The sequence below is a fragment of the Desmodus rotundus genome, chromosome 11 (assembly GCF_022682495.2).
Source record: "Desmodus rotundus isolate HL8 chromosome 11, HLdesRot8A.1, whole genome shotgun sequence".
In the NCBI taxonomy this organism is placed as follows: Eukaryota; Metazoa; Chordata; class Mammalia; order Chiroptera; family Phyllostomidae; genus Desmodus; species Desmodus rotundus.
In genome coordinates this window covers 45,037,071-45,060,381 of record NC_071397.1, presented here as the reverse complement: position 1 = coordinate 45,060,381, position 23,311 = coordinate 45,037,071, and the positions used below count along the sequence as shown (strand labels likewise).

At 35.0% G+C, this 23,311-nt stretch overlaps 1 protein-coding gene across 4 annotated transcripts in view; it reads left to right on the top strand.

The window, feature by feature from the left end:
- The window catches only part of RNGTT (RNA guanylyltransferase and 5'-phosphatase), a 291,658-nt gene that overhangs the window by 30,591 nt on the left and 237,756 nt on the right, over positions 1-23,311 (top strand). For all 4 annotated transcript variants that reach the window (XM_053913627.2, XM_053913626.2, XM_045188557.2 and 1 more), the window contains exons 7-8: positions 5,401-5,510; positions 6,715-6,816. In XM_053913627.2, the coding sequence (XP_053769602.1) occupies positions 5,401-5,510; positions 6,715-6,816 (212 nt within the window). The remainder of the gene's footprint in view (positions 1-5,400; positions 5,511-6,714; positions 6,817-23,311) is intronic.

Genomic DNA, 23,311 nt, shown 5'->3' with positions numbered 1-23,311 from the left:
AGGCATATTCTCCTAGGAAAAATAAATAATATTTAAAACAAAATCCCAAACTTAGTTTCTCCTGTTTTGTTTGTCAGTTACTAAGTGGGATATTTAAAGAATTCCCCACTATGATTGTGGATCTACCTGTTTCTCCTTGTAGTTCTGTCATGTTTACTTCACATATTTTGCGGTGACACTGTGTTTTTATACAGCTATGTGTAAAAGATTATGTTTACATTCTCTAGTCTTAGGATTGTGAAATATCTGATTTAGTATGAATACACGTTTCTTTTGGATAATGTTTGTATGGAATATCTTTTTTCTATCCTTTTACTTTCAACCTTTAGTTAATCTGTTATTTAAGGTATGTCTCTTATGAGCATCATTTTAGGTTTTATTTATCTAGCAAACAGTTTTTGTCTTATTGGAGTATTTAATCCATGTACATTTATTTTACTGATTTCTTTATTTCAGATTTAAACTCATCTTACTGATTTTTTGGGGCTTTTTTTTGTCCCATTTGTGGTATGTTCCTTTTTGTCTTTTGGCCTCTGTTGAATAACTCTAATATGTGAATCACTTGGATCTCTTTTAGTTGTTCTTCTTATGTCCTTTGATTTCCAGTCAATTGTAGGGTTTTGTTTTTGTTTTTGTTTACATACCAAGGTATTTCTGCTTACTAGACATTCTGTATGAAAAATCATGGAAATAATTTGAGAGTATGTATCATGTTATTTTCCTTCAGAGAAGATTTACTTTTGCTTCTACACAGGGCTAGGAGTTGAACATCTTAACTCAGTCAAGGATTTAACTGTTTAGAAGCTAGGCTTTAGTTTGGGGGGGGGGCTGGTCTGTTTTTGTTTCACCCTAATTCCTAGAGTGCAACCCTTTGGGGATCCTAACTGAAAGCCTAACTGAATCCCTCCTCCTTGTTTTATCATTCCTCTGCTTTGCTGAAAGCTAATACAGCCCCTCAGCTACTATTTTTGAAGCAATGCATATAGAAGAAAATTCTAGAGAAGGAAAAGCTATAATGTCTAGCTCATTTCTATGTCTAGCTCACTTCTCTGAACTTTCTGTCCCTCTGAATTCTTGGTCCTTCAAGTCCTTACTGCCTTTCTAATTCTTCAGTGTCTTTAATAGGTACAAAAGCCATTTTGTCTAGTTTATTTATTTATTTTTTCATGGCTGCAGAATTGGTCTAAATAAGCTAGTCTGTCATTGCCAAAAGAAGAAATATTCCCTTTTCCATTTTTGGAGAAAGTAGTTAGGTTTGATTTCTTTTTTTTTTCTCTTTAATTTTCTTTATTTTCACACATTAAAAAATGAAACACAATACAAATGGTTTTTCAGAGCAGAGTACACACAGGTCCATTCAGACCCCTCTCAAAGTGTTGCCGGCATTCTAAGTGCCACCCAAGATGGCAGCTCTTACATGTAGCCAACATATTGATTGAAATGCATTGGCATGCAGTCCTCAGCGTGGAAAGTTCATTCCCTTCTGTTCTTAAATTAGGTTAAATGGTGTCAGTGTTCGTATTTACAGACTTGAATTGTATTGATCCTGAGCAGTTCTGATGTACATCTGAAACCGGCTGGCTGATGGGAGTCTTGGTCTCAGTTTGAAAAGGGAGGGCCCAACGGTGGCAGGCTGCTGCTAGGAACTAGTTGTCATCCTGCCCACTAGGAACATTTGCTGCAGTGGCATAGTTACATAGTTACGTCCTAGAAGGGTTTTCTAGGATGTAACTAGAAGGATTTACATCCTAGAAAGTTACATTCTAGAAGGGTTAAGCCAAGTAACTGTAGGTGTCCTTTCACCGTCAACTTGCCCCAAATACTCTTTCTCAATCAAGATGTCAGTGCATTTCTTGATGACTGGGACCCGTGGCTTGAACCTCAAGGCTGCATGAGCACCTCCCTAAGCAACTGTTGCTGCTTTAGGACCTTCCTTGTATTCTCGATCCTCACAATCACCTGAATCAGCAGTTTGTGGACTTCCCCAATATTTAAAAAAAAATTTTATTTATTTACTTTTAGAGAGAGGGGAAGGGAGGGAGGAAGAAAAGGAAAGGGAAGGAGAAAGGGAGAGAAACATCAGTGTGCGAGAGATAATATCAATCAGTTGCCCCTTGCAGGACCCTAACCCGGGACCTGGCCTACAACCCAGGCTGGGACCTAGTGCCCTGACTGGGAATTGAACCAGTGACCTACACCAGCCAGGGCAGTCCCCAGTATTTTTGTGTGTGTTTTCTTTTCTTGCTTCTGTTCAGTTTGTATTGGCACATTGATGTTAACCCTTAATTTCTTAGTTTTATAACCAAGATAAAATTTTATTAAGGTATCTGCTTTACTTATACCTCACCAACATTTACATTTTCATTTTTCAAGACCAATAACTTTGACTTCAATAAAATCTGTAGGACTTGTGCCAAAATGTCCATTTTGATTTGGATGTTGTCCTTCAGTGTCTGCACTGTGTAAGTGTCTTCCGTGTTGTACTGAAGCAGGACCCCCTACTGGAATGTAGATACCTTGGAGTGCCCACCCACCTCCTGCCCCCTCCCCGACACAAAAGAAAGAGAGGCAGATTTAAACACATGGAAACACCCAGAAATATATCACTTAAGTTTGAAGCACTTAAGACAAAGTTTACTTTTACTTTTTTACTCAATAATAATTATTGCAGAAGAAAATAAGGGAAGATAAATAAAAAAGAAACTGATGCATTGCAGAAAAGATTAAGGAAAAAAAAATAAATGGATGACACATTTACTATATGGTCAGAATTATCTGTTGTAAACAAATTAAATAGTTGTTAAATCTGTACTGAGGCTCAATATTTATTTAATTTAATATCTATTAAATTAAAAACATTTAGTTCAACTACATAGGCTTATTAAAATACTTCTGTAGTAACATTGTGGGAAAGTACTGGTTGAATGTTGATTCGATTTCTAATGTTTTAGTCCTTTATATTATTTGTTAGAAAAAGAAGTAATGTTTATGTTTTTATGATTAATTTATGCTGATTTTGCCTTTGCATTTCAGAAATTATTATTGATTTCTTAACTTTGGTTAGGAAATAACATGCTTAGAAGTAAAGCTAGTTATCTTCTTCATGTGAAACTAGTACCTTCAGGATAAAGATGCTGGACATTGAACTCGTAATGCTTTCTTTTTAATTTGTATAAATACATACTTTTATAAGAATATTGATGCCCTGGCTGGTGTAGCTCAGTGGATTGAGTGCAGGCTGTGAACCCAAGGGTTGCCAGTTTTATACCCAGTCAGGGCACATGCCTGGGTATAGGCCAGGTCCCCAGTGTGGGCCACATGAGAGGCAACCACACATTGATGTTTCTCTCCCTCTCTTTCTCCCTCCCTTGCCCTCTCTCTAAAAAGAAATAAATAAAATAAAGATGAAAATATTTATTTTAAAAAAGAGATTTAACAACATGTTAAAAAAGGGTGTATCTCAGTAACTAAACATGGTAAAAAATTCTTATCCACCTGTTTTAGCTTTCCTTTAAAATTTCTTTTTCCTTTCTCCCTTCCCTCCCTCCCTCCCTCCCTTCCATTTGTTACTAATTTTAATGGTAGAAATGGTTCTAAAACAAAAATTTCTTTGTTTTCTTTTTTTTTTTTTAACTTTTATTAGCACTTATTTTATACTGAATTTATTCCTGGGCCATAAGTTTTTGTGTCTTCAGTGATATCTTTTTTTTTCCTCTGCAACCTCCTCTTCTGGTTTAGGAACAATCTGCTCTTTCTCAGTGAGGATCATCCCATTGTGGCAGGGAGAGCTCATGTATGGGATAATCCACCCATGGGCTCTGTAATTTCTAACACCACATCTTGGGAGCTTTGTTCACCTGGATGTGCTCAGTGACCAGAGAACCTACATCTAAACCCTTAAGTTCAGCATTACTCTGCATTTTTAAGCATGTGCAGCAAGAATTCTTTTTGGGCCACTGACCCTGTGTCTAGCCCTACTGTTTGGCCTAGGCACACCTACCAACTCCACCATTGTAAGGACAAATGGCACACATTGCTCCTGTAAAGTGACATCCTTTGGATACTTGGTGGCTTTTTGAATATTCATACTCTTGATGGCCTGGGCAGTTTCATGAGTATTCTTAAAATGAACACAAAGATTTGAACCTCTTGATTTGCGTGATTTTGTGGAGTTTTCTGGGTCAAGTGAATAGTGAACCATTTTCAGAGGTCACCTATGGTTGCTTCTGGGAAGAGCTAAAACAGAATAGAAAGGAATGGTACGCTGACCCTTTGGCTCATGAAACCTCTAAAGTATGCTTATTTAAGAAAAAGTAGACAACATACTAGATAACTATAATGTGGTCCAGAATTAGGATCTGAATCTACTGGATTCAACTCAGAAGTCTTTTATATTTGATGGGGATGTATGCAGACTAAATATTGTGTTCTTTTTTTTTTCCTTCCCAAGTGGCTCAAGTTACAAAATCTTGGCCAAAGGTTGATCATTGCAGGTTGTAGACCATGTTTTTTTATTCCCTGGTTACATTAACAGCTAGAGTTGTTTTATGGATTATTCTTAAGACTGATGCCAGTCCTCTTTAGGGTCTGAAAGTAATTGTTACATGAATTTAGAAATTTTTTAGTTTACAGTTTTTTAGGAGTGTTCTTTATTTGATTTATAAGCTTTCCTTCTGCTTCACTTATCTATGATATTTTAAAAATACACTTGCTTTGAAATACAGTTAAGATATTTTATGTATTTCTGACTTAAAAATTTAGATTAAAAATTCAATGATGAGTAATATTTAGTTTTTATGTTAATACATCCAATGATTGTAGCTTAGCCACGTTGTTACACTCTTATTCTAGTTTACAAAGGTGTATATTGTGGGTGTTATCCCCTTAAAGTCTGTATTCAGTAGGTGGTACAACTCCCCTACCCTTCCCAAAATGAAAATCATTGGTGAATGACCTGGGCTCAAAATTCTGTTTTTACCACTTAAGTAAATTGTATGCAGTCTTTATACCTTATGTACTCATTTGTGAAATAAATATAATAAAATCTACTTTTCAGAGTTATTACAAGGATTAGAGAAAGTGTTTGTAAGATGCCAGATAATCTGAGCTCTAAATAAATGGTAGATAAGTTATTATTTTTGTTGATTTCTGGATAGTACCTATGGAATGCTTTGACAATGTGATATAGACAGTGGGCTGTATGTGTACATTGAAAATCATTTGCTGGACTATGGAAAACTATTGTGCAATCTTAGGGGAGTTTATGGAACCTCCTGGAGACCATTTCTGTTTCATGTGTTTGCTCAGATTTGTAAAAATAGATGAATCTGTTTCTCAGTCTAGGCTTTGTAAATGGATTTGAACGCTAATAAAATATTTTTCTTTTCCTTTTATTTTAAGGGTGCTATTTTTTTGGAAGGTGTAACCGTTAAAGGTGTAACTCAAGTAACAACTCAACCGAAGTTAGGAGAAGTACAGCAGAAGTGTCATCAGTTCTGTAGCTGGGAAGGGTAATAAATATTTTAATGTTTTAAATAAAATTCTTACTCTGAAATACTTAACATAGAAGCAAACATTCTTACTCTGAAATACTTTAAAAAAAGAAAAAAAGAAATACTTAACATAGAAGCAAACATTAACATAGTTTCTTTGCTTCTTGAAATTGGTATGTTTACATAGAGTGCTTAAAGAGATGTCAAGTAAGTATTTATCAGATTTTTTTCAAGACAAGCAGTGTAAACAGTTGAGTCAAAAATTAGATGACTCACATTTTCCTAAAGGAGTAGAAGGTTACTGTTTCACTCTCTAGTATTAGTTTTGTGTGTTTGATTCTACTGTTGCAGGTTAATGTTTGGGTTGCCCTTAGGGAGAATTGGTGGAAATTGAATGTGTCACATTTTTCAGTTTTTCTATAATCAAATATTTGAGGGATTCAGCTTTAAATATGTTCTGCCCCCTACCATGACTTGAAGTCATTTCATGGGAGAGGATTCAGGAGAGAGTTTACTGTTCTTATCTGTTGCTCTCAGGTCTTGGTCTATGATCATTTCTGTTGATCATTGCTGTCTGTGGCAGAAAATTGTGATGCAGCTGGAACATGATGAAACAGGATTATTAACTTAAAAGTTCCTGATACAAATAACTGTTTGACTGGTACATACAGATCAATCACCTAGAAATAATTTTAACTAAAAGATGAAAATGATGATGAAGGAATATTGATTTTGGTGTTATGTTAAACCCTTGCCATTACACTTTAATCTTGATCCACATTTCTCCTGTTTTGTCACTTCTGGGCATTTTTTGAGGAGAAACTTGCCAGCCCTGCACAGTTACACCAAGTTGGCAGTGTCATGATGAGGAATATGGGGTCTAAAATGATGTAAGATGACTAAAGCGAGATTTAAACTTCTTCCTTATATAACAGACCTGTCAATAGACCTGCTTTACTGTTTAGATCATATATATTAATATTTAAAAATTAACCCAATAGTTACAGCAATGGTGATTAGAATCTTGTGAACTTTCATTCTGTCAAGAAAATGATAGCCTTTTGTTAGCATTCTTGTGAAAGCTAGTATTATTCCAATTGACAGTAATCTCATCATAGGGAGAACACAGCAATAAGTATGAGACTCATGTGAGATTGGTTTCAGACATGTATTGCTTTGTATTATACCAGCCATAATAGTAATAAAGTATTCTCCTTTTAAGGTCTGGATTCCCTGGAGCGCAGCCTGTTTCCATGGACAAGCAAAATATTAAACTTTTGGAGCAGAAGCCATATAAAGTAAGCTGGAAAGCAGATGGTACTCGGTAAGTTGGACTTCCAAAAACAGTTATACAAATAACCCTAATGCTTAAGAATATTGCTCTGTTGTTAGAGAAGGTTTGCACTCTGGGGAGTGTGAATTTCTGACCTGAACATCAAAATAAGGCATATTTCAAATACTGTATAGTTACTGTCATTCTGCTAAAATTTTGGTTTCAGAGTTCTGTTAGTTTGACATAAATCAATACTAAATTTAAGTTTGAAAATGTTTTTTCTTTTGATAATACTGTGCTTTTTGGTGTGCCTGCTGCTCACCACCTTGCTTTTAATGCTTCCTGGGCACTTCTAAAATTAACAGATATGCTGACAGTTTATAATCTAAAAATTACCAAGTCTCCTTGATTCATTTTATATTTTGTTTCTTGGAATACGTTTTCTTTTTTCTCTTAATCCTTGCTCATTCTTTTTGTAATTTTATACATTCTTAAGGTGGTTATATTCTTACAACAAAGCTTAGCCTCACATTCCTAAGTTTTAAAGTATTTATTAGTACAAATTTTATGCTTCCTCAATAATTAACTTTTTCTTTTTGTTTTGTAATCTATATTTTTGTAGCTTTGCTATATGTATTTAGCAAATCTTTATTTAGCAAATGGTTATGGTAGTTGAAATAATTATTTTAACAGATAATAATAGAGGAGTCCTTTTGGCTTTTTTATATTAAAGAAAATGTTTTAGAATAATTAGGAGTGCATATACATTTTCATTTTTTTCCCCAGCGTAATTGAGGTATAATCGACATACCTTATGTAATTTAAGTATATAATATGTTGATTTGATGTGCTTATATGTTGCAAAATGGTTACTGGTGTTAGCTAACACTGCCATCACTTAACATACCATATTTTGCCGTGTATAATGTGCACCCATATTTTGGTCCAAATTTTCAGGAAAAAAATCTTTTGTTTTAATTTTTTAAAATGTATTTTATTGATTATGCTATTACAGTTGTCCCATTTCCCCCTTTATTCCTCTCCACTGGGCACACTCCCTCCCACCCATATTCCCCTCCTTTAGTTCATGTCCATGGGTCGTACATATAAGTTCTTTGGCTTCTACATTTCCTATACTATTCTTACCCTCCTCCTGTCTGTTTTCTACCTGCTATTTGTGCTTCTTATTCTCTGTGCCTTTTCTGCCTCTCTCCCCCTACCACTTCCCCACTGAGAACCCTCCATGTGATCTCCGTTTCTGTGATTCTGTTCCTGTTCTAGTTGTTTGCTTAGTTTGCTTTTGTTTTTATTTTAGGTGGGTTGTTGATAACTGTGAGTTTGCTGTCACTTTTACTGTTCCTATTTTTTATCTTCTTTTTCTTAGGTAAGTCCCTTTAACATTTCATATAATAAGGGCTTGGTGATGATGAACTCCTTTAACTTAACCTTATCTGAGAAGCACTTTATCTGCTCTTCCATTCTAAATGGAAGCTTTGCTGGATAGAGCAATCTTGGATGCAGGTCCTTGCCTTTCATGACTTGGAATACTTCTTGCCAGCCCCTTCTTGCCTGTAAAGTCTCTTTAGAGAAATCAGCTGACAGTCTTATGGGAACTCCTTTGTAGGTAACTGTGTCCTTTTGTCTTGCTGCTTCTAAGATTGTCTCCTTATATTTAGTCTTGGGTAATGTAATTATGATGTGCCTTGGTGTGTTCCTCCAGGAGTCCAACTTCTTTAGGACTCTCTGAGCTTCCTGGACTTAATGGAGATCTATTTCCTTTACCATATTGGGGAAGTTCTCTTTCATTATTTATTCAAGTAAGTTTTCAATTTGTTGCTCTTCCTCTTCTCCTTCTGGTACCCCTATGATTCAGATATTGGAACATTTAAAGATGTCCTGGAGGTTCCTAAGCCTCTCCTCATTTTTTTGAATTCTTGTTTTTCATTCTTTTCTGGTTGGATGTTTCTTTTTTCCTTCTGGTCCACACCGTCGATTTGAGTCCCAGTTTCCTTCCCCTGACTGTTGGTTCCCTGTACATTTTCCTTTATTTCACTTGGCATAGCCTTCATTTTTTCTTCTAATTTGCAACCAAATTCAACCAATTCTGTGAGCTTCCCGATTACCAGTGTTTTGAACTGTGCATCTGATAGGTTAGCTATCTCTTCGTCATTTAGTTGTATTTTTTCTGGAGCTTTGATCTGTTCTTTCATTTGGGCCATTTTTTTTGGTCTGGGCGCGCCTGTTATGTAGTAAGGGGCCTTAGGTGTTATGTATGTAATAAGGGGCCTTAGGTGTTCATCCAGGCGGGACGACCCACATAACTGTGTTGTGATGCTGTATGTGGGGGAGGGGTCTGAGAAAGAACAGTGCTCCTTGGTCCACTCTCTGTTGCTTTTCATTCACTCCCTCCGCTACCCACAATCAAATTGGGCCCCTCTGGTGTTGATTCCCATGTGGGTGGGCTTGTGTACGTTCTAGGACCCTGCGGCTCTCTCCAGTGATCTCTCCTGTGAGTCTGGGAGTTTCTTCTGCTGCTTCCCCCAACCCCCACAGGTGTTTTCAGTCAGAAGCTTTGAGGCTTTATTTTCCCAGCACTGGAGCCCTGGGTTCCCCGGTCTCTCTCTCTCTCCCTAGTTATTCCTCCCCGTTTATCTGCACTCGAATGTGGGACTGCACAGTCTGTAAGTCACCACCTTGCCTGATCCACCAGCCACTGCCTTTCCACGAGTCCTCTCCACCTGGCTGCCTGTCTCCGCCCCTCCTATAGGTCTGGATGAATGTTTCTTCTTTAACTCCTTGGTTGTTGAACTTCCATACAGTTTGATTTTCTGTTTTTAAATTTGTTGTTGTCCTTATTTATTTATATTTTGATACTTTTTTTGTATTATAAAGGGTATTAGTTTGCATATGGATATCATCATTGTTTTCTAGAGTTATGCTTTTAATGCATAAGTATAAATGAAATAATTAAGAATGTGTATATAGATACATAATTAGTACTACCTATGTATAATTGCACATCCTTATTTTTCCCTCAAAAATTTGGGCAAAATACAGTAATTACCATTTCTTTTCTGTGGTGAGAAAATGTAAGATTTATTGTCTTAACAAGCGTGTAAAACAGTATTAGTAACTAACCACCATGCTTCACGTGGGATCCCCAGAACTCACTTGTTGTACACCTGGAAGTTTGTGCCCTTTGACCAACTTCTCCCTGTTTCCAGCACCTCTCAGCCCCTGCTAACCACCATGCTAGTATCTCAGTTTGGCTTTCTTAGATTTCACATGTAAGTGATACCATACAGTATTTATCTCTTTTATTAATATTTGTTGTTAGTATCTTACTGCGTCTAATTTACAAATTAAATTTTTATCATAGGTATGTATATATAGGAAAAAACCATAGTATATGTAGGGTTTGTTACTGTCTGTGCTTTCAGGCATCTACTGGGGGGTCTTGGAACGTGTCCCCCAGGGATCAAGGGGGGATGTTATATACCACTTCTTCTTTGTCTATTTGTTTGTTGATGGACATTAGATTGTTTTTGTATGTTAGCTGTTGTGAATAATGCTGCAATAAAAATGGGAATGCAGATAGCTCTTTGAGATCCTGTTTTTATATTTTAGTTTTTAGGTATTATTTTGAAGATACTGATTGCATTTAGTTTTTATGAGAAGTTTTTTTGAATGTCAAAATGACAATTAATACCTTTTGTATTATGCTTTCTTCATCTACATTTAACTTTTAACGACCTTAAAAGATACATATGGAGACATGGAGAGGGGAAGATACAACTTGATTTTAATAATGAGTGGATATAATGATATTATTTCAACATGATATGCTTTCCAGTGATTACTGTATTTTTCAGACTATAAGATGCCTTCCCCCCCGCCTCCGCACCGCCTGCAGTTTGGGAAGAAAATGGGAGTGCATCTATTACTCCAAATGTAGCTTACCTGGCTCACTGGAGGGAGGGGATATTTATGTTATTAAATATTTTACCACATTTTTTTGCTTCAAAAATTTTTTTTCTATTTTCCTCTAAAACCTAGGTGTGTCTTATGGTCCAAAAAATATGGTATATTTTATTTTTATTATTTGGGAATATGTCAAAAATATTTTATTTGTCTTTGTTGGAAACAATCTGTCTTTGAACTTAGCATTTTTTAGCATTTTTGGTAGTTTGTTGATAGCAAAATTCATTAAAGTTCAGAAAATAACAAAAAGGAGAAAATAAAAATAGTCATTTTATCACCTAGAGATTTATCACCACTACCATCATTGTGGTATTGACCTTATTCTTTTGGTTATAAAACAGATAGTGTTTTTTTCTTTCAGTCCTCACTGGAAGGCATTTTTTAAAACTTGCTTTTAGAGAGAGAGGAAGGGAGAGAGAGAAACATTAATGCGAGAGACTAGCATCGATTGGCTCCCATACACACCTAGACCGGGGATTGTATATGTTTGGACACGGACTGGGGATTGAAGATTGAACCCACAACCTAGGTGTGTGCCCTGACCTGGAATTGAATCTGTGACCTTTTGGTTATGGGAGGCTGCTTCAACCAACTGAGCCAAACCAGCGAGGGCAAAACAGATCTTGTTTTTAATATTAATCCTTGGTATGTTGAGTCCAAGTAGTTAAATAACAAAGTATGTTTTATATATATATTTTAATCTATTTACATATATGTTTATTTGCAGTATTTTGAATTTACTTTAAAAATTAGCTTCAAAAAATTAATTAGTATATGATAAAAAATTCAAACAGTATAGAGAGATAAAATGAAAAATTTAAATTTGCCTTTGTGCTTCTAGGAGTATTCCTTCTACAAGGATGAATCTATAAGGATGGGGACAGTTAAAGATTCAGATACAGATAATTTGAGTGACTTGCTCTTTAATGCCTTCCTCTCTGGGGACATGCATTATTGAAGGATTAGTAAAAATTAGCCTCATTGCTTATTTCAGGTTATTGAAACTGATTTAATTTTTTGGATTATGATAAGTTTAGAATCTGTTAAAGTGGTAGTAAGGAATAGCCTGAGTTGAGTTTTTGTTGAGATGTATATTTTTAATAGATATGTAATGATGTCTTAACAGATGGGTTTATTACCTACCTCTTTGGATGGAGAAAGAGTGGAAAAAAGATAAGGAGCACAGCTGCCTATCTCTGGGCTTTAAACTATATACAAAATGGCCTGGAGGTTGGGCGTAAGGCATAGTTTTGATCTCATGAGTTTCATATTCTGGATATTACTTTTTACATTGTCTTCTCCATAGTATCCAAGGCTGTGATTGTGGCAAACTTTGGGCAAAATAATGAAGTCTGCAAAATTTGTCACTTGATTTTTGCCATCTTCCTTTTGTTTATTCTCCCTTCTCTGCAGCTGTATACCCCTTTCTGTGGGTCTCATCTGTTAGACTCCTAAATGATTAGCTGAAGTAATTTGAGCAAATATGTTTTTGATTGATAATGGAAATATCTCATTTATCATAGAACCATGCTCCACCAAAAATGAAAGGAAAACCCCTTAGTATTTACTTGAATACCCACTCTGTCTTAGGGTACTTTATTGTGGGAGTAAAACATTTATGTGAGATGTTGATTAGATTTGCTTCTAATCTAGAGATCAGTTTGGGGGGAATGGTCATTTAACAGTTTTTGAGTGTTCCAACCCAGAAATGTGATATATCTATCCTCCATTTGTTTAAGTCATCTTTAATTTCTCTCAGAAGTGTTGTATAGCTTTCAGTGTAGAGATCTGGAATATCTTTTGCTAAATTTTTAAAAAAGAACCTATGTTTTGATACTGTAATTCACTGTTTGCATGTGGTCCTGGAAGGAGGCTGTGTCATAAACTTTCAAATTGATTTTTGGAAATTCAAATGGAAGATCTAGTACCTACTGATCAAAAGGAGGTTCCTTGCTTTGAATTTAACAGCACCATCTCACTCAGGGAAAATGGCTCAGACACTAGTATGACACTAATGATTTGTGCATGTTGATACTGTACTAGCAATCTTGCTGAACCCCCTTGTAAGTTCTTGTGGTGTGAATATAGAATTTTTTGAATTAACTATGTAGAATAATCTGAAAATATTTTTCTGTTTTTACATATTCTCATACTTAGTGTGTGTGTGTATTATGGTACTAGTTAGGACTTCTAGACAATGTGGAATTAGACAAGATCTGTCCAGAAAGTATCCCTCCATATACTATGAAAAATAGAGACATTTATTGAAGAAGATACAAGATACAAGAAACACTGTTACAGGACAGTAATGCCTGAGTCTCCTTCAAAGTAGGCACCTCAGGACCTCACACAGTTCTCCCAACTGCAGCATGATGTTCCTTCTGCTCTGGTAGCAGAAGGCATGGAAAGAATTTTGTCACAACACGTTTCATGTCAATATCCTGCGTCAAAATCTTGGACACAGTCGTTTTTGGAATCCCCCATTCCAAAATTTTAATTTTGAATTTACTTTAAAAATTGACAATGGAGCTTCTAGTTCTCCTACTGTCAGTTGCTGATCTTTGTAGATTGCAGCCTGTACATGTTCAACACTCTCAGGTGTTCTGCTTGTTGCAGGCCTTCCAGAACATGGATCACTGTCAACAGATTCTTGACCATCTTGGAAGCATTTGTGCCTCACTTTTATTTGCATCCCTGAAAGCCTTCTGAATCATCTGAATAGCTTCCGCAGAGGAATGTTAAGCTTAATGCAAAATTTGATGCAGATTTTCTCTCCTCGCTCAGTCATTTTCAATGCTATGGACACACAGCACACGTGCTCCCTCAATGGCATCTACTGCCCCCCACTGACCAGTACTGTGAAGTCATCATTGTTCACACATGCATATTCCAGTCCACTCTCCTTGGCTGCCAGGTTACATTGATATCACACAAACCATTCTCGTTATATTAACAATGGCTGGACTTTTTCAGGACAGACCTTGTATATTAAATACACGTGTATACAAAGATACCCTGCTTTCATAAAAAAACTGAGTGTGCAAGGTAAATTATTTCAGGAATTAAGAACAAAACCACTTAGGCATTTATGATAATCTAAGTTATAGTCAGTTTTTTACAACAAATTTATTTAAGTGAGATACATACATATGTTTTTAAAAGATTTTATTTATTTATTATTAGAGAGAGGGGAAGGGAAGGAGAAAGAGGTAGAGAAGCATTGATTGGTTGCCTCTCGCCTGCCCCCAGTGCTGTACCTGACTGGCCTGGCAACCCAGGCATGTGCCCCAACTGGAATCGAACCAGTGACCTTTTGGTTTGCGGGATGGCGCCCAACCAATTGAGCCACACCAGTCAAGGCAGTAAGCAAGATATATTTGTATAATACTTCTTCGAGGAAATTGTGGATAGATTTATTCTTCCTGAATTCTCGTCGGGGAATGCCCTCTCTTTCATTCATTCAGAAATTATATTGAAAACTTGTTGCTTCCAGGGCTCTGTGTCAGGTGCTGAATGGATCAGGAGTGCTTAAGACAGAATCCCCAGCTTTAAGTGTTTTGTGCAATCCAGGGTTCAGCAAATGTCTTCTGTAAGGGCTACATATTTTAGGTTTTTATTTCAGGTTAATATTTTAGGTTTTGTGGGCCATGTGGTCTCTGTCTGAGCAACTCAGTGCTGCCATTGTAACACAAAAGCAACTCTATTCTGTTTCTCTTACATAAACAAATGAGCATAACTGTTTTCCAATAAAACTTGATTTACAAAAACAGGTAGCAGGCCATATTTGGCCCTTGGGTCATAGTTTGTTAACTTAGAAGGGCAAACATTCTCCTTGAAAGACTGTCTTTATATTTAAAGTGTTAGAAAGTGTAAAAGTGAGCTTAAGGTAGGGAAACATAAGTTTATTATAAAGACATTTTGTTTTAAAATTTCAGTAAATTAAAAAGTTGAAGTATTTTTCTCATTGATTGTAAGTTATTGCTAACACCTGGTACTTTGACAAGATTTTTTAAAAATTTAAGTAATTCTCTAACTACCTAAATTTAAGAGGTAAATTAAGTCTTTTCCCCCTCATCATATCATGTCCCATGCTTTTATTATAACAGAGTGTTTGATTTATATTACATTCAGGCAGCTTCCGTATTCACTGCTGTAACATTTTTATGCAGAACAGTGTAATTACCCCAGGTAGTTAGTATCGTACTTGGATCCCTTGATGTGTATCCTGTTTGTAATGTTTGTAGCAGATGTTTATTCTAATGACTGGAGCTGAATGTTCAGACAGGAATAGTGTGGATAAGGTAATGACAAGCTAGACTAGAAAAGCTTTACACACTGAGAGGAATATTAAATAGGTTTCAGATGTCTCTGGAACAATTTTCAGGGGAGTTCAAAAACCGAACTGTGTTTTATGCCATGTAGGAACAGATCGAGTAAATCAATTTGTGATCAATTAAGTACTATGTATACTACTTCAATTTAGATTTGTTCACTTAGTGTTTCAATTCCACATAAGGGAAGGGATCAGAGTAAATGTAAATTTGTATTTAGCTCTGTTTTTCTTTTGATTGCAAAGCAAATTGTTCCTTATGGTATATAAGAACTTTTACTAAATATTGGTATTAAATAAGAACTTATCTGCTATCCTATTTACTGGTTAATATTAATTATAGCCATAACATCATATGTAATATTTTGAAACTCACTAGTGCATAAAGTTACCTGGAGTAAATATTTAAGTTTTATATTGTTCTAAGGAAACTTAGCGTTTTTGTGGGGGCATCTGAGGGGCTAGAATCCAGAAAATAAAATACTTGCTTCAATTATAGAGGTAGATAGTAACAAAGTCAGCAGCACAATTCTATGATACTTTTAAGACCTGGCTATTTGCTCACATGCTCTAGTCCATTATGTGTGATTATAGAAATGGCAAGTACTAGTTGGGTAAAAAGAGAAGACAAATCTGTTCCTCTTTGTGAACTAGAGAAAAATTGTTTGAAAGAATTATAATTGATTTTTTTTAAGTATGCCTGCTTTATACAAAAGAAAATTGAAAGTAGTCAGCCATGTCAGGGACAAATGTAAAATAAAGCAAAACCTTTGGAATGTTTCTTTGATGTTTTCTTCTTATGAAGACTGACCATTTTATAAAAATGAAATATTTTTCACATCTTTCTGCCTTTTTGATATATAAGTGCTGCTCAAATCATTTAAAGTGGCATTAAATTTTATTCCAGATCATTGTAAATCTGAGTAACCCATATGACATTACTCTTTCTGATGGAAGACCACTTAAAAGGATACTGTGTTTTACATATTTAATTTGTGTGTGGCTATGAAGTTCAAAAAAGCATAACCTGTAACATTCATGGTGATTAGTACAAACAAATATATCATTTGATTTCATACTTTGAAGTCTGATAAAAACATTCTATATTCTCATTTTGAATGATGCTCCTTAATCTATTCAATGAAAGTAACTAATTAAAATAACCAAGAGAGGCTTTTTATCTGCAGAACTGGTAGATTTCATGAGATTTGTTTACCAGTACTGGAATTAATTACCTGATTTATGCAATGAATAACAATTTTGCAGTATTCTGTTATCCTGAAAGCTTTTTAATTCTTTTAATTAGGTCAAGGTCAATACCTATTGAAGTCTATACCTATTAAACCTTTTCCATTATTAGTAATTGTGATTTTTTCTAATTTGGACTTGATTTACATTTCAGTAAAAATGTCTTTTTGTCTTGTGATTCTGGTTTTATAATAATGAAGAAATGATAATGTCATTAAAAATATCCTCCATTATAAAAGTAATTTATATTGTAGAAAATTTAGAAAAGGAGAATAAGGAAAAGGACAAAAATAAAAAGCATCTGTAATCACCAGTTAGATTTTGGTGTATGTGCTTTCAGAACTTCCTGTCTGTCTGTATATAATCTTTTGTTTATAGTTAAGTGAAAATGTATTCATTCCACAGTATTTTTTAGTGTGTATTATGTGCCAGGTACCATTCTAGGTGTTGGAAATTATGATGATCCCTGCTATATTGGAGTTTCTGTTAGGTGAAATATGTTTTCTACATTAACTGTTTAGTGTCTATGATTTACAGTTTAGTAATTGTTATTTTCACTTACTATATCCTCAGTATTTTTTCTGTGTTATTAAATGTAAATATTTTATCAAATGACTAAAAATTACATTATTGTTTATGGTTAAATGAATTACATAATGCTGGAAAGCTTATAATGGAGAGTGCCAGAACTCTTCCCCATCTCTTCCTTCTATTCATCAGTCCTGATACCTAAAGGCAATTACTTTTAACCCTTACTATTTTTTTTTACTTATTGTGATTATCTCCAAATCTCTAGATAATGTTTATTTTTATTTTATTAAATGTTTTATTTATTTATTTTTAGAGCAGAAGGGAGGGAGAAAGAGATGGAGAGAAACATCAGTGTGTAGTTGCCTCTCATGCGCCCCCTACTGGAGACCTGGCCCACAACCCAGGCATGTTCTCTGACTGGGAATTGAACTAGCAGCCCTTTGATTTGCAGTCTGGCACTCAACCACTGAGTCACACCAGCCAGGGCTAAATAATATGTTTATATTACTGTTTATCAATCTACCTTATGTGAGTTCCTGGTGTGGTCACTGAGGATGTACCTCACCAAAATCTTGGTGTCTACCTTTTGTAGTTTCTCTAATAGTTAAACTATTATTGTTAGTTCTTTATTGATTGTGCCTGTATATTATTTATTCTAATAACTCCTATGTAGTGTTTGTTGACCCTTGAAGATGAGGACTTTAGAGTTCCCTGTCTTCCATCTACCTCTGTTATGCCAGCTCTAATTTTAATATTGTCAACTTCATTTACATTTTACATGCTGTTTGGTAAACAAAAGGCTTTTCTTTTAAGTCTGTGGTGGAATTCAATTGGTGAAAATATTAAAAAAATTTTATCACTGGAACTGTTGTTACAAAGGCATTGAAAGGGTGGAGAAGCAAAAGGGTCACCTCAAAATCAGGAATCAGTGAGCTGCTGTGGCCTCTGACTGGAGTTTGCTTAGCATTTGCTGCTGGTGTGTTGGAGGAGAGGTAATCCAGCTCTGGCTGTTGCTGTTGCAGTGTACCAGCCACTCAGTGGGGGGATCTCCACTGAGGAGCAGAGCCCATAATCCTGTGGCTGATGCCTTCAATGCCACCTGTGATGCTGCCAGAAGCAAATCAATAAGTTTCTCCCTTTCTCCTTTTTTTCCCAGTTTTCTCCCAGGGAGCTGGCAAGGGAGCTTCGTGTGCATTCTTAAAGTTAAGATACACTGAGAGCACACAACTGTAGAGCTGGAGGTCATTACAGAAAGACAGCTAAGTTGGCCAGAGTTCAAAGTTGTGACTTGTCTGCCACTTACAGTAGAACGTACCTACTGTTGAATATAAACAGGCTCTTTTTTATTCTACTAATTATTTTTACCCTATTATCAAGTTTTTTCAAGGTTTTAGTCATTTTATTTCTAATTCCAACTATTTTTTTTTTTTGATATCCCAGACTTTTCTCTTTTAGAGTCTTCTGTGATTTCTAGCCTTTATGTAAAGCTCTGTTCCCAATTTTTATCCTGGTTGGATCTGGCTTTCTGGATTCCATGTTTTTTTGTTTCCTCTTCTCTCTTCTTTCTTTCTTTGTTTAGGTTTATTTCCTTAAATCACTTCCTAAGAAAGTATGTGTAGAAAGTAATATACATGCGTGCTTAGATGTGTGAAAATATATTGCTCTGGCCATATATTTAATAGTTTGGCTGTTTATTAAATTTTACATTAAAAATTGTTTTTCCTTCAGAATATTAAAAACCTTTACTATCTTCTGTTAGCCTCTACTATTTATAAAAGGTCTGATATTATTCTGAATGTAGTTCCTTGTAAGTAGTCTGCTCCTGGAAACTTCTAGAATTTTCTTATAATTCTTGGCCTAAAATTCCCCAGTGGATGTCTTATTATGTGGAGTTTACCCCCTCCCACATGCCTTTCCAATGGTTGTGCTGGGTACTTGGTGATCTCTTTGAATCTGAAAACTTGAGTTCTTTTGTTACTGGTGGAAGTGGGACTCTTGCAATATATAAAGGAAAAGAATTTCCTGAGACCTGCATGGGAGGATGTGCCTCTGTGGTATGGTTTATTGATGATGGACAATTAAGGTTCCCCTCCTGACTTCCAGTGTCCCCTTTCTGTTTGTTCTGCCATGGAAAAAGTGCAAATATGTAAGAATTTTTATGAGTTTATTTGAGCTAAACTGATGACAGTCGGCACGAAGCAAAATCTCAATGCATTGAGAAAATGCTCCGGAAAATGCTAGTTTGCACCTTATTTTATACATTATAATCAAAACAGAAGACAAGTGGGTTACATAAAATCCATTGCTGATAGATTAGGGCAGTGGGAGAAAGCAAAGTGGGGTAATCTCTGGGATTAGATAAAAAAATAGTAGACACACACTTCTTTTACATAGGTAGGTACAGGATAGTTAACAGTCAACAGTGAACTTGGTAATAGTGAGGGGATTTGTTGTCTCTCTCCGATGCAGTGCCTGTGTGCCAGCGGGTCCAGAGAAAAGGAAATTACTTTAACATTCCAAAAGTATGTTATTGTAGGTGCAAAAAGGCCATCCACAGGCTTAATTAAGGTAAAGACTGACTTTTCTCAGGGATGATTCTGACCTAGGACATGACTACCTGCCATAAATTACTTTCAGTTAATAACTTTTAATGTCAGACCATCCTGTGTGCTTACTTTCAGTCTCTGAGTTGGTAAGGCCACCACGCAGGCCTCCCCTGAGCTGGTGAGGGTTAGTGTGTGGCCCCTTTTTGTCCATACTTGTGTGGAAATTTGGATTCTTTTTGAAATTTTTGTTTTTATAAGGGTTCTGTGGTAATATTATTTTATAATAACATTTCTATGAGTAATTACTCATCTGACACTTCATTATAATCATTTATTGCTGTATTCTATATGCCCTAGAATATATATGTGTAGGAATATATATTTTTTATAAAGTAAAAAAAAAATCCAATGCATTAAATATTTTTTTGGTATTTTCTGCAGTGATATTTTAGGATCATGTTCTGAACTAGTATGTTATGATGGTTTATTAAATAGGTTCATCGTCGAAAAATCTTTTTGTCACTTTCGGTTTAGTTTTGGCATTTCATGACTTCAATAGATGGCAGCAGAGGACCACCTTTAATTCAGGTTGCTTCTATGAGGCAGAATTCTAGTTGTACCTAAGTGTGTTGTACATTCAATACATCCCAAATTATTAGTTTGAGATTATTAAGAATTTAGTAAGGATTTGGAGGGTCAGTATGCAACAGTGTTGAAGACATACCAATTTTTATAATGTTGACATTTTCTGTTGGGAATTGCATCTGAAATATTTTATTTGTAGAGGATTGTACAGTGTCATTTTGGAATTATTTTTGTAAAAGTTATTTTGCCATATTAAAGTGCCTACAAGTGTTTTGCTTGCTTTTGGAAACTGATGTTCTCAGAGTGTGAAATAATGATGTGAAGAGTCTCTTTTACCCATAATGAGTTTTTTCCTCCCAGTGGTTTATATTGGGAGCAAAAGAGTCTGGTAGAAAAACAATGTTAGAATGTAGCTTTCTTTTTTGAGTGAAATTTTATGTTCATAGGGTAGAAAAGTCATTTGATACTATACAATGTATGTGAAAAACAGTGCTTTTAATATACATGCTCCAATTATATTTTGGGAAAGAAACTTCTATAACCATAGACTTTCTTTTAAAAAAATTATATTACCATATACTATTTTTACTTTCCTGAGGAAGTATATTCAGTTTTTGCATGTTAATAATGGTAATTTGGTTCCGAAAATGAATTAGTATCTGTAATCTAGGGGAATAAATCAAAAATGACTGCTTGCCACAGCTCTTGTTTAAATTGTGAAATCTGATTTCTTGAGGATTTTATAGGCAGCCCATCTTGGTATCGTATAGCTCTAGCTTTTCAGCTCAGCTCTAATGTTGCTGCTGTTGCTGATATTTTTGCTAGCAGTGAGCTTTGTTGGACAGCTTTTATTTTAGTAACATCTTAGAATTAAAGAAATTTAATTTTAAAATACTTTTACATTTAATATAGAGAAGTAAATTTTGTTTCCTCACGCATTGTTTAGAATGGCTTTTAAACTTTTTGTGCGTTATGTTAGCCCAGTAAAATGTACACCACTGGCTAGTGGTACAGAACACAGCATACAGGGAGGGCAAAAGTAGGTTTACTGTTGTGAGTCTGTGAAACACAGAATTTATTCTTGTATTATCATTTATTAATTATTGTCTTACATTCCATATGAACAACTGTAAACCTCCTTCTGCCCTACCTTGTATATCTAGGACAAATAAAACTGCTTCTTAAATTGTAAACTTGAAGCATCTGTGTTACACATTGAGCCTACTCTGTGATCTGGCCTTGGCAGTTGCATTAATATTATGAATTCATATTATACTTATTTTTGTAGTATCTGTAATACTTATCTAGTTGTGTTTAGTATTCACCTGTTGAGATTGGTTCATCTAGAATTGCTTTTTTGAGAGCATGACAAAGGAAACTAGTTAATTTTTAATAGTGTGATCCATTGAACATTATGTGCTGATAAATGGAAAAATTAAAAACCTATTTAAAAATTTGGGGCACTTAGCTATAATTTTACTCACATTTCCCCCCTTGCATGAAACAATATTAAATAGAATCAAGTATCATCATGTTCATTTTCTATATTTTTAATTACCTTCATTTAAAAAAGCCTTAGCTGTGCTAAATAGTTCATTTATAAATTTAAAATGAATAACTAAGGATCTTTATAGTACATTATTTATGGAAAGGATAATGTGTGTTAAAGTAAAATTATTTTGTTTCTTATAGATTAAGTCTTTCCCCTTCACTAAAATAATTAAAAATATTGTTCTAGTAAAGTAACATGAAAAAAAGGTGTTGCTTGATTTAGATAAAATTTCTAATTTTCAACAGGTTTTAAATGGTAGCTGCTCTGACTGTGTACTTGGTGCCACCAAATAAAATATTTAATGTGTTGTCAATTTCAGTGACAATAATGTTTGGGAGGAAAATTAGTTTGTACCTATTTTATTTTATTATATATTTTATCTATCTAAAATTTTTTAAATTCAAAATTCTGAAATACATTTAACTGCAAAGGTTTCAAATAAGAGATATTGTAAACCTGTATTAGGTATTCTGTATATCCAATAAAATCAAGGATGTATGAAGATAACAATATAATAAAATTCTAAAACAAAAATACTTAGTAGCTTATAAAACAGGTATATTTTTGAGGAGCAAAATAGCATAGTAATTTTGAGCTTGGACATTGAGACTAATCTGGGTTCATATCCTGGAGTTTTCATACTTCTAGTCATGTGACTTGGGACTGTTATAGCCTCTCTGTGTCGCAGCGTGTCCATCTGAAAAATAGGAATAACAGTAATAACCACCTTATAGATGTTAAGAGGATTAAGTAGTTTCATCTAAAGCATGTAGAATACTAAGTGCTTGGTAAATATTGTTGATGGTTACCCATTCTACCCAATTAATAGATTCATTAAAATAAAATATTAAGCCAAACTATAACTTTCTAAAGAGAAATGCCATAGCCGTGGTAAAGTTCTATTTTTTGAAATCTATATGTATTAAAAAAATATTCTATTTAAATGGAATATCTATATTTATTTAAATCTATATGTATTTAAAAAATCTATATGTATTTATTAAAATGGGAATGCGTGAGAGAAGAACATGAAATATATTTAATAATTGCCTATAAATGACATGACATAGACTCTAAGAACATAGGCGTTCTTACAAGGAGGATGACTAGTGAAGGGTGGGTAATGTGGGCAACAGGAACAAAGAGAGAAGTCCTGAGGTGGAAACAGCCTGCCTGCACTGGACCGACTTGGCTAATAATTGATGTAAATCCAGAGTCTATGTACTAAGTTCTGGCTACTGGGCAGTTACTGCTTAAGGCTAAAGGAAGAAAATTGTTAAACTGGTGGCTAATTTAATCCTTCATTTATATTTTTAAACATGTCAAGAGTTTTCATGATGGCAAGCCATGAATCTCTCATTTAAATTTTGATTGTTACGTCAACTCCTAGTTCTTGAATTGTTCCTAGGAGATTGTAAGGTAGGAGATTCTTTACCTCAAAACTTGTTGAAGTTTAAGGCTACTTGAAATTGTTGAGTCAGTGGTTGTTTTGCTCAGTGGCTTTTGAGGTACATAAAAGAGCTGTTTTTTGAAGTACTCTATAGGAGTATGGGAAGAGTATTTTTCATACTGATACAGGAGATGGAAATGTGCGTGTAAGGAACAGTTTCTGTGGAAGGGGAAGCAAACCATCTACTTCTGAGTCTGGAGGAAGATAAGGGTAATGTAACAGAAAGCCACCCCTACCTACCAAGACATCTCCAAGGGGGGTTATCCTGGGAGGAGACACAGGAAGTACATATAGTAGTTAGCCCTCAGTCATCCCCCCACTTT